This window comes from Puma concolor, chromosome C1 (assembly GCF_028749965.1).
Source record: "Puma concolor isolate L17-30 chromosome C1, mPumCon1.1.hap2, whole genome shotgun sequence".
NCBI lineage: Eukaryota > Metazoa > Chordata > Mammalia > Carnivora > Felidae > Puma > Puma concolor.
In genome coordinates this window covers 19,852,161-19,864,321 of record NC_141674.1, presented here as the reverse complement: position 1 = coordinate 19,864,321, position 12,161 = coordinate 19,852,161, and the positions used below count along the sequence as shown (strand labels likewise).

Sequence of the window (12,161 nt, the reverse complement as noted above, 5' to 3'; positions counted from 1 at the left end):
CTCTATAACCCTCATCACTTTTCTTCGAGGGTGAAGCAAGATCTAACCACCTATTTTTGAGAATCCACTGAAGCGGCCACGGTAGACAAATGTATACTCAGATCAAAGCAAAACCAGAATGAAAACAGATAGATTCAGGCCTAGAGCCAGCACTTACAAGCAGACCTTGTATAACCAATTAGCCTCTCTGAACCTCAGTTTCCCCTACCCCTTGAACTGGGGGGGGCGGTGATAACCATCCCTGCCATACTCTCCACACTGGCTTGTGTTGAGTAAGATAAAGTATGTGAAAGTGCTCGTTCTCAGACACAGACAGGTGACTTGAGTGACATCTATAGGGAAGGAGAGGCAAAAGCCCTGGCAAGGAGCCAGGAGATCTGGGTTCCCAATCCGGTTCTGCCATGAGGTTGCTGTGTGACCATGGGCAAGTCTTTCACTTCTGTTCATTCTAGGGTTGTTTCCCAACTGATGAAACTGAATTAGGTCAGTGGTTTTCCCAACCTTCTTTTCGCTAAAAGCTCTTTCTTCATAATAAGAATTACTCAGAAACCCAATATATACGACAAGTAAAATGCCAACCGGCACCCTGTGCCCTATTCCCTCTGGCTTCTTTGTATACCCACTGCTCAGAACTCTGAGGTTCTGGGGCACATTGTTGGAAAGCCACTGTTAAAATTTCTTCTTGTTCTGTCCAGGACTTTAGAACCTAAGACTGTTTCCTCTACTGCTGAATGAAGACAGCGATCTCAGTAACTCCTCTACCTCCGTGTATTTTGATCTTTCAGGAACTGTAAGATTACTTCCTGTGTTTCGGACGTCAGCGTAGTAGACCACAGCTCAGCTCTGGAGTTGGAAAGATCTTGTCTGTCTTGGCTCCGCCTATCCAATAGCTGTGTGACCCGGCAGGCAAACCTGAGCTTCTCTGGGTTTTACTTTCCTCCTCGCTACAATTGGGATGATAATATTTGTCTCACAGGATAATGTGAATATGAAATGAGAATACATGTTAGGCTCAGGACCTGGCACGTAGTATAAGCACTTTAAAAAGGTGAAATTAGGGACACCTAATTCCGTGTGGCTCAGTAGGTTACGCGTCCAACTTCGGCTCAGGTCATGATCTCACGATCCATGAGATCGAGCCCTACACCAGGCTCTGTACTGACAGCTCAGAGCCTGGAGTCTGCTTTGGATTCTGTGTCTCCCTTTCTCTCTGCCCCTCCCCTGCTCGCGCTCTGTTCTCTCCCCCCTCAAAAATGAATAAACTTAAAAAAAATTTTTTTAAAGGTGAAATTAGTGTGAATAACAGAAGAATCTGAACCACCCCCAGCCCCTTGGGTGGGAACTCTGAGCCACACGGGCTCTGCTGGGGACCAGGAAGCAATGTCTCTGGCTGAGTCTCATTATCCAATATGGACAGAGAAGCCTGGCCACCCTCCCACTACCAGACCCAGACAGGGACAGAGATGACAAAACTGTTCTAGGCCCAGCTCCACTGGTCTTCTAGGCTCTCTATTCTCTCTATTCTCTCCCTGGTCTCGGTATGGGAGGAGCTGGGCAGAAAAGGGCTGTTATGAAGACTCTGGGACAGTCCTGGCTGGAAAGGCTTCCACGCTTTCAAGCAGATAATCTCCATCAAACTTCTTCTCTGCCCCTGTCTGGCATTGCTCCCTACGTAAGCTTAAACTTCATGACAGCTAAGGATCGTACTGACTCTTCCCCGTAAAGGCCTCTTAGACATCATCTGTCCCTTCCAAGAGAACATGCAGAGCAATAGAGTAACTTTTCAGGGATGACTACGTGGCAGAAAAGGACTTTTTCAATGTTTCTCTCATGCTACTCCCTGATCACGGTTTATCGGTCATGGGGTAGAAATCTGATGCAAGTGGGCTATTAATTAAGGGCTTTAGTTCATTCTGGGCTGCTGTCTTGAAGCAGAGAAAGGTGGAATGCAGAGAGAAGGAAGAGGCGCCATCTAATGGATTTCAATTCCTGGTTTCAGTTTTGCCTGAGGCTGGCTATACTCATCCTTGCATTCTGCGAAATACCTCTATATCCTCAGATAATTAAATGCCCCCTTTAAAAAAGGGGGTGGTGGTGGTGGTGGAGAAAAACTAGCTTGCCGTCAAAGAGACCTGACTGGGGTGCCTGGGTGGCTCAGTCAGTTAAGCGTCTGACTCTTTGTTTCAGCTTAGGTCTTGCTCTTGTAGTTTGTGAGATCGAGCCCCACATCAGGCTCTGCATTGACAGCATGAAGGTGTTTGAGATTCTCTCTCTCTCTCTCTCTCTCTGCCTCTCCTCTACACACTCTTTCTCTCTCAAAATAAAATAAATGAATGGGGCGCCTGGGTGGCGCAGTCGGTTAAGCGTCCGACTTCAGCCAGGTCACGATCTCGCGGTCCGTGAGTTCGAGCCCCGCGTTGGGCTCTGGGCTGATGGCCCGGAGCCTGGAGCCTGCTTCCGATTCTGTGTCTCCCTCTCTCTCTGCCCCTCCCCCGTTCATGCTCTGTCTCTCTCTATCCCAAAAATAAATAAACGTTGAAAAAAAATTAAAAAAAAATAATAATAATAAAATAAAATAAATGAACATAAAAAAAAAGAGAGAGAGAGAGAGAGACCTGACTAACATTAAAAGGGTTTAGAGGTCCCTAAATAAGCCTCAGGTAAGAGCGTTGAGGGTCAGTGTGGGGCTGGAGGTGGTGTAGGAACACACTCCCCCATCCCATGGCATCTTACTGTTCTTCCATCAAGCGGCTGAACTTCTGCCGGGCCAGATCCATTAACCCGTCTACCTCACTCTTGGAGCGTTTGAAGTTCTCAATGCTGAACGCGTAGACCGTCACCTCTAGGATGCCCAGGTTCAAACACCAGCGCAGAGTCTGAGAGGGAGAAGGCAAGGAGCTAGGATACAAGGAAGGGAAATAAGAGATGCCTCCGCCCCGACTCAGTGTTGGAGGTTGAGAGGCAGACTCTTCTCCCCAAACCAGGTAAAGCTAGGACAACACCAGTGTTTCTGTCAGAATAGCAAACCAAGTAAGTAGAAAGCCACCACTTGAGAATATGAAAAATGTGAACTTAGTGAGGGAGTGCTATGCTGGTATTGTTGGTTTACTGGAAAGAACTCTTCACTGAGAGAGTTCTAGGTTCTAGTCTCAGACTCCACCATGCGCTTGCTATGTGACTGTAGGCAAATCATTTAACCTCTGTGGGCCTCAGTCTCCTTATCTGTAAAACAGGAGCACAGTCCATCCCTTGCAAGGTGGCTGAAGACCAATATAAAACACAAGGTTTTATTATTCTCAGCACAACTTCATTATTCCATTAGACTGAGAGGCTGAGGAGTTCTAAGAATACAGGCATCAAGTGCACAGCCGTGTAGCAGTGAAGTCTGCAAAGGGTTTTCGCATTCATTATTTCATTCGATTCTCCCAACAGCCCCTTGAGAATGTCATTACTGTTTTCATGCTTACTTTATAGATGAGAAAACCCGAGGCTCAGACAGTAGATGAAATGTGTCAGAAGGCCACAGCTCTACTATACGAGTCTGTTCTGTGAAGTTCTAGAACAGCAAGACCTCAACTCTAGTGACAGAAATCAGAACAGTGGTTGCCTGAAGAGGGGAAAAGGAAGTGGGACAGGGTTTGACTGGGAAGGGAGGGGCACAAGGGAACTTTCTGGAGAGGTGGAAATGTTCTGTCTTGACAGGGGTACAGATTAGACAGGTAAATGCAACTGTCAACCACACCCCCCCCCCCCCCCCATTCTGTGCATTTCACCGGATGAAATTATACTTCAGTGAAAAGAGAAGTGAAACTCCTATGTAAAGCCGGGCCCCTGGGGCTGCTCTAATTCAGAGTCACTAAGGGCAGAGAGCGGACTAGAGCTGAGAACGGCAGTGTTGAGACAGGGAGCCTGTCTCCACAGGGGACACAGACATTCAATCAGAACTGAACTTGAAGAAACAAAGCAGAAGAGCTGCCTTTCTAATCCCTTAACACACATACATGAAATTCGTTGCCACCTTGGGAAAATTACCTGTGAGAGCTTCACACCGGAACAGGCTCAGGCTCTACACACCTTACAGGGAAGCCACCCTTCGGCTGGCACATCTGGATCAGAACCTACCACTGACTGGAGTCAATATAGCTGTTAACAATCACAACTTCAACTTTTTGAGCGCTTCCTTTATGCTAAGTCCTGTGCTACGTGCTTTTCACTGTGCCATTTTGTTTATTCCTCGCATCATCTCTGGAGGTAGAGATTATTGCTGTTCTCATTTTACTGACGAAGAAACTGAGGCAAAGGGAAGCTGTGTAACCTGCTGCAGGCCGCAGCGCCCGGAAGCGGCAGAGCAAGGGTTACAATGAGTTCTGAGCGACTCCAGACCGTAAGCTCCTCGGCGCTAGGCAAATCTGCCTCTTACTTAGTCACAAAAGAGAAGCTGGGGTCAACAAACCAGAAGACCACCTCAGCGTGTTAGGGAGCCCCACAGCCACTTACTCAAGGCAAAAATATCAATGCTCTGGCATCAGGCCATGTTCTTGTGCTGGGAAGCTGAGGTCTGTCCAGACCATATTTCCATTCTTCTTAAAGTCAGCTTCACAACAACAGACAATATTCCATTCTTCTTGTTAAATTTAACGTTTTCCAATTTACAACAGGTATTAAAACTGTAAAACGGGGCACGTGCATGGCTCAGTCGGTTGAGCGACTGACTTCCGTCCAGGTCATGATCTCACGGTTCATGAGTTCAAGCTCCACATCGGGCTTGCTGCTGTCAGCACAGAGCCCACTTAGGATCCTCTCTCCCTCTCTCTCTACCCTTCTCCTGCTGTGCTTGCTCAAAAACAAAAAACAAAAAACAAACATAACTGTAAAACGCCCATGACCTTTGCTTAGAGTGATGACTCGGGCTGTCTGGCACTTTTCCCAGTGTAAGCACTAAAAGGCCTCAGGCAAATCAGGATAGGTATAGTCACCCTACCTTTGTTCCAGAAATGTCACTTCAAAAAATTTATTCTAAAATTGAACTGTTTAAGGGGCGCCTGGGTGGCTCTGTCAGTTAAGCATCTGACTCTTGGTTTTAGCTCAAGTCATGATCTCACGGTTCATGAGTTCGAGCCCCGCATCGGGCTCTGTGCTGACAGCGTGGAGCCTGTTGGGATTCTCTCTCTCTCCTCTCTCTGTCAAAACAAATAAGCTTAAAAAAATATATATTAAAAAAAATGAACTGTTATAATGTCTGGTAATAGTGGAGCAGCTAAACAAGTTATGTCAGATCCTTATGATAAAATATTCCACAGGCATTAAAACATATAGGTAGAAAACCTATGTATATACACCTAGAAAAGGACTTGCCAAAATCTCGTGTAAAACAAGGTGTCATTTTTTTTTTTTTAATTTTTTTTTTTTCAACGTTTATTTATTTTTGGGACAGAGAGAGACAGAGCATGAACGGGGGAGGGGCAGAGAGAGAGGGAGACACAGAATCAGAAACAGGCTCCAGGCTCTGAGCCATCAGCCCAGAGCCTGACGCGGGGCTCAAACTCACAGACCGCGAGATCGTGACCTGGCTGAAGTCGGTCGCTTAACCGACTGCGCCACCCAGGCGCCCCACAGATGTCATTTTTAGAAATGTTAAGTCATGTTAGAACATATTACAAGGACTGGGATGAGGCCCAGAAAACTATAAACTATTGATACACTAAGGTGTAAGGGAAGTCAATTTTGTTCTTGTTTCTAATATTTTGTGATGATTCACTCTGCAATTTGATTTCTGTTAATGTTGATATGAGACCCATAACAAGCAAGCAAGTGATAAAGAGCTATAAAAAAAATACTCTCAAACCACAGCAAACTCAGCACCTGATTTTCTAGCTACAGTCCAGCTCTCCATAGACCGTTCCCTGCCACCCACACTCACCTCAGCCAGCTTGTTGAAGCCCTGTGAGTGGCCTTCCTGCCGCTCTACTTGGCACTTCTTGGCGTAGCGACGGTTTCCATCCATTATAAAGGCAACGTGTTTGGGCACTGGGCCTGCCTGGGAAGTGAGAAGACAAATGATCGGCACAGAGAGCCACGAAACCCCAAGCTGATAGGCTTGAGTTCTATGATAAAAGCCCCCTGAGGAAGGGAACTGGGTATTCTGTGCTTTGGCTCAATAAATGGGTATTAAGCACTTTTTACTTATGTATGTATTTATTTATATGGAGCACTTACTATACGCCAAGTACTATGCTAGGCTTTTTATACTTCATCTAAGTTTTTTTTTTTTTTTCATATAAACCTATAAAGTAAATAGCAGTGTCTTCATTTCTTTTTTTTTTTTTTTAATTTTTTTTTTTTCAACGTTTTTATTTATTTATGGGACAGACAGAGACAGAGCATGAACGGGGGAGGGGCAGAGAGAGAGGGAGACACAGAATCGGAAACAGGCTCCAGGCTCCGAGCCATCAGCCCAGAGCCTGACGCGGGGCTCGAACTCACAGACCGCGAGATCGCGACCTGGCTGAAGTCGGACGCTTAACCGACTGCGCCACCCAGGCGCCCCAGCAGTGTCTTCATTTCACAGGTGGGAAAAAAAAGTCTCAGAGAGGTCAAGTGACTTCCACAAGTCACACAGCTAAGAAAAGGCAAAGTGGGAATTCACATTGAGGTCTGTATGCTTTTAGAACTCATTTTTAACCACATGCTCCTGACCACCACTTTGGTTTCGTGTCTCCACCTGGCAGGCACAGGAACGATATTGATGGCTGTGCAAGGGTATCCTCCACAGAAAAGAGGAATCCACTCGATCCAATCGCTGCCACACAGGAATGGGGGCCCGACGTCACTGATCTTCCAATTACATAAGAGAAGCCAAGCATCAGGACTTGTATCAAAATGTAAATGTCAGGAGCCATTTCAAAGCAAACAAAAAAGACATTTTGGGGGCCAACAAAACTTCTCATCTGGCGTATAGCAGCCTTTAGTTGTCTATCACAGCAAAAATTCACTCCTTAGCCTAATTCCACTGGCCTTAGGGCCTCTTCACTGACTGCTTCCTTTGCACCTCTCCAACAGTTTTGACTTTTGTCCTCAAGTTGTAGAATAAAAAATAAAAAAAATAAAAATTTCCAGCCAAATCATGTAGTTTGTTCTTCCCAACACATGACTGCAGTAGTTCCCCAAAAAGATACTTTCTACTTGCTTGCCTGCTTGAGATCATTTGGCATATGTGTGTGAGTGTGTATGTGGGGGGGAGGGGAGTGGGGGGAGGTTAGTATAAGGCTTTGCTGACTCCTAAATTCACTGCTACCCACTGCTTGACAGTCTGTGGTTGAAAGACAAAAATCAGGCTGGCTGGCTTAAATCTCAAACCTGTTATATGGACAAAATATAAATTGTTGCGATTCCTAGAGAAGAAGCAGAGGCAAGATTTGGGGAAGTAAGGGGGTGTAGAAACTGGAATGATCATAGTCCTCAAATGGCTGAAAACAGCCCCAGTAATAGCAGTAATTAAGAACTGCTAGACAGAGTGCTATTTTTGGTGTTATGTTTCCTCTCATCCAAAAACCACTATATAAAGTCACAGGTTAATACATGATACACTGGGACTTTTGGTCTGTTTGTCTGTCTCTAGAGCCCAAACTCTTAACCATCATTCTCTACTGCCACATCAAGGAAAGATTATTCTATCTAAATCCAGAGAACAGTACAAGGAAAAATAGATCAAAGTTCCAAGTAACAAACTTCGAACTGTAAGGAAGACCTAACAGTCTATGATATTGGGAGGTCCCGGTGTTCTTGAAAGCATGAAAATTAGGACAATTACCTGCCAGAAACACAGACCTGGAAGTTACCTTGCAATTCAGACTCTTCGGTTCCATTGCTAAATTCCTCTTAACATCATGGATTACTACTCCATGTTAATAACAGGTTTTGACACAAGATTACCCAACTAACCAGCAGGCCAACTGGTACTCACCTTTATGATGTTGGCACAGAACCGCTCCCAAAGTGACAACTCTCCTTCCTTGATCCATGACATAGCTCCTGCCCTGGCAGAGGATGAGCCCAGAACAAGAAGACACCAGCTCGGTAACCTTGGATAAACAAGAAAGAGAACAAATCACCAAAGCTTGCAAACAGCTTCAGATGACTGTGCAGAGTAGCCAGCATTAGGATCCAAAGACACTGGTCTAAGCCTATAACTCTTCACCACCCAGAGTTTATAGCGAATGAGACCTTTGGGGTAGAGGCCTTTCCCTAGTTCTGGCTTGGTAGACGTTGCTGCTATCCTCTTTTCCTTGGAAACTGCACCGACTTTTCTCGGACATCCAAGTCGCCTTCCTGCCACACCACAGTGCCTGCATCCTGATCCTTCCCCGCTTCTTCCTTCTCCATCCTCCCAGAGACCCTTTCTCATTCTGCGTTCCAACACACCAACCCCTTCAGGGGTTGCACCCGACACCTCCAACCTCAGAGGTCTCCCCATTATCATTCCCTCAATCATCTCCTCCACTAGCCCCTTTGTTTCTCCCACAGCCGCCCCCCCCGCCCCATCCCGCCCAGTCACCTCTCTCCTCTCTCGCTCACCGCTTAAACCCAGCACCTGCTCCACTCCACCCGGAACCTTCCGGCTGCTCCAGTGGCTCGACACTTCCTCACGACGTGGCGCTGGAAGAATATGTCATCGCCGGGCGCTGGAACACGCCCCCTCCCGCCACCCAATGGGCGGTGTCGGGCCCTGCGCCTGCGGGCTTGGAGGAGGGGCGGTGCTAACGTTCCGGCCAAAAGTCGCACTCCCGGAGGCGGGGCAGGGAAGAGCTGCGCTCACGTGACCGAGTGGGGCGGGCGGGTTCCGGGCCACGTGCTTGGGGACCCGGCCGGGAAAGGCGGGGCCGAGATCGCCTCGGGGAGCGGAGAGGTCTGTATCTCTCCGCAGATCGGGAGGCCTCGGGCGGGCTCCCCTAAAGAGCGAGAATTCGGGGATCCCCATGCCGAAGCGCAAGGGCGTTACAGCCGCTGGTGGCAGTTTAGGACTGCTGAGAAATGAGTTTGGGCGGTGTCCCGCACGCTGGAAGGCCTAGAGACCTGGCCCAAGTCTTTCAAATCCTGTATTTACTGTTTGCAGTTTTGTTTAGTGGATTTTAGTCATTTGGTAAATTCCTAGCTCTAGTCAGTCTCACAGACGCACTTACTATCAATCCATTTTGTGCTGATTTGTGCACTCATATTTTAAGATTTTCAGATTCTCAGGACCTACCCAGAGGAACTCAAAATAGGGTTGAGGCCAGAAAGCTCTGCTCTAAGAATGACTAATAAAATAACTGAGAGGCCATCGATTAACCTTGATAGAAAAATCATAGGCATTAAGCTCTGTACCAAACCTTTAAGGAAAACTGTTGCAGGAATTTGAGCACTCACAAAAGGAACTGAGTTCAATTTTCTGAAAATTAGAAAAGCAGGGGGAAAAAAACCCCAACTTTACAATTTCCAAAGAACCTTGTAGTTTCTCACTTTGTAATCTCATCCGAGGAACAAGGTAAGGAAGAGTTGCTGCACTGGTAACTCCTTAGTTCATCATGTGTCTGATGAAAGGGTTACTTTTAACACACATGATCAAAGAAAGCCCTAGAGATGAGTAACCCACCCATGAATAGTCTTAAGCTTTTCCATCCTTCCTGCTTTGCATCCTGGGAGCTAAGTTTCAGCCTAGCTGATTACTTCAGTTTTGCAGAAGACCATTTACTGAAGCCCTGTAATAGTTTGCTACTTTTAGCAGCTTCCATGGTCAGCTTTGACTTTTGGGCGTGAAATCTCTGGAGTGGGTATGTAATTTCTTGGCCTTGTTCTGCTGTTTCTGTGCACTTTGTGTAATAAATGGCGTGCCTCCAAGCAAGTTTTTTTCTTCTTAAATCCTTCCCTTGGGGGTGGGGGAACTAGATGTTTTAAAATACAATGTTCATTAGAAGGCTAGCACACTTGCACTCCAATAAAATGTTAACGTTTTTGTATAGCTAATCAGTGTTACTTCCTCTGGCCTCAATTTCCCTAGTTCCACATATTCCCCTCCCTGGGGTGCTACAGGGGGTTAATTAATTAAGATTTGTAAAAGGCTTTGAGGAGCAGGGGAGAAAGTATTAGGGTCTCATGCCCCAAGCCATGGCCCCATCCTTTCATCCCAGCCAGTGGCACAGGCAACCCCATTCTTATGCATGCCAAGCTCCTAATCCCCTCTTGAATGTGGCAGCTTCCAAGGAAAAGGACAAGAGGCCTTAACTAGAAACAAAAATCCACTGTAATGAGGTGCTAAGAGGACTGAATTTTCAGGATTCATTTCTAACAAAATGGCTGAACAGGAAACTTAATGGTTCTTCTGTGACTTCTGAGTCCCAATCCAAGAAGGTGGGAATTATGGAAGAAAAACACCCTAAATATCCAACAAGAGGACAGTTTCAGTACCAATAACTTTTTATTTATTCATTGGATTTTCCCAGGGTAAAAAGAGAAGGGAAAAGGGTCAGCATGTGTATTACAAAACAATAGCAGGTGGGGAAAGGAAGTACCCGGCACAGCAAAATCAACCACATAAACACCCCCCAGAGATGGAGTCACTAAAGCCCAAGGGGGGCTCAGTCTCCTGCAGTTCAAGAAATGAGGGGAAGGGATCAGGGAAAGAACAGATAGGTACAAGCTTTCCTACCCCAACCCACCCCCATAAGTTCAAGATTTCACACAAAGCTTTGGTTTCTAGCAGTAAACATGGAGTTACATTCGTTCGTCTCCTATTAAACAATCTTGTGGCCACTTTGACGTAAGTTTCTTGCACCTGCATAAAAATTCCTGAGTGACTTGGATTATACATTCATCTTCCCTTTCTTGGTCTCCAGACCCTATTTCTACATGGAAGGCCCCCCTCGTTGCTTTTGCTTCTCTCTACCCTAAGATTAGAGATTAAAGTAGGGTTGATCCATTCAAATACAAGTGTATTGGTATGAATCACATCAAGGAATGGTCTTGACACAAGATATTAGGAACAAGGGATGGAGTGTTTATAGCTTTTTCAGGGTTTAAAGGTATATGTGGGAGGGGGGCTGTTTTGGGGAGGGGGATAGGGTAGGAGTCAAGTTTTAAGAATAGAAGATCTGGTCCGAAATAGGAAATAGGGGAAGGAAACACAAAAGAAAGGATGGTTCAAGACCACCACACTTTAAGAGGGGTCACCAAGCTATGTTCCAGATTCTCTTCCTGGTGCAGAACCTTTTGTCAAAGATGCTTTGGCTATTTTTCTCAATACAAAAAAGTTTGTAAACAATAAAACCCCAAAAGAACATGGAGAAGACCAACACTTTATATTTACACAAACCAGACCACCTAGCAATCACCCAATCAGCTATTCGTGAAGTCCTACAAAACCCAGACAAATACGATATAACTAGCAGTTGGGGGGGGGGGGGGGGGAGCAGCGATTGGAGGAGACAAGAACCCAGGATCAGACACACATCACCCAATGCGTTCTATTGCATTTGCCCCGTTTCAACACAGTGAGGTAGGTTTGTGGTGATCTCACAGCATGTAAACGAAACCTTTTCTCCTTTAGCTACCACGACATTAATCACTGCTACAGCAGGGCAGGACACTGGCTCTGGGCACCATAACGCCATGGCTTATGGTCTCTCTGGAAGCCAATAAGAAAAGCCCAGAATTTACAAAAGTTGAGAAATTTAGCCTTTGCTTCATACATCCATCCCTGGGCAGCTCAAGATGGGTACAGAGGTATTGTTCTTAAAGCTATTCTTACCAACTCTTTTTTTTTTTTAAACACACACACACACACTCTCTCTCTCTCTCTCACACACACACACACCCTGTTGTGCATGGTAGGCCTAGCCCAATCCAGTGAAGGATGGATCTGGTATGTAAAGTGAGTCCCGTGCCCTGGGATTAGAAGTCTGGAACAGAAATCCTTTACTATACTTATAGACAGCCCTCTCCTAACCTTGGCTTTGGCTCTGCACCTTTTGGCTCGGTGCAGCCTCTTCAAACCTTCCTGTACCACCTTTTCCTGTTCGGACCAATTTCCAGTCTTCCGGTAGAAAGAGATCAAGTCATGGGGGCAACTGAGCCAAAACCTAGTCTCCCATGGAACATTGAAGGCGGAGGGGTTTTTAAGAGGACAC

The 12,161-nt window shown here is 46.1% G+C and overlaps 1 protein-coding gene across 2 annotated transcripts in view; it reads right to left on the bottom strand.

Moving 5' to 3' along the window:
* DHDDS (dehydrodolichyl diphosphate synthase subunit) overlaps nt 1–8,711 on the bottom strand; it is a 35,520-nt gene extending 26,809 nt beyond the window's left edge. For both annotated transcript variants that reach the window (XM_086716123.1, XM_086716124.1), the window contains exons 1-4: nt 8,575–8,711; nt 7,964–8,081; nt 5,921–6,037; nt 2,734–2,876 (exon numbers count right to left, since the gene is read on the bottom strand). In XM_086716123.1, the coding sequence (XP_086572249.1) occupies nt 2,734–2,876; nt 5,921–6,037; nt 7,964–8,026 (323 nt within the window). In that variant the 5' untranslated portion in view covers nt 8,027–8,081; nt 8,575–8,711. The remainder of the gene's footprint in view (nt 1–2,733; nt 2,877–5,920; nt 6,038–7,963; nt 8,082–8,574) is intronic.
* Nucleotides 8,712–12,161: the final 3,450 nt, after the last annotated feature.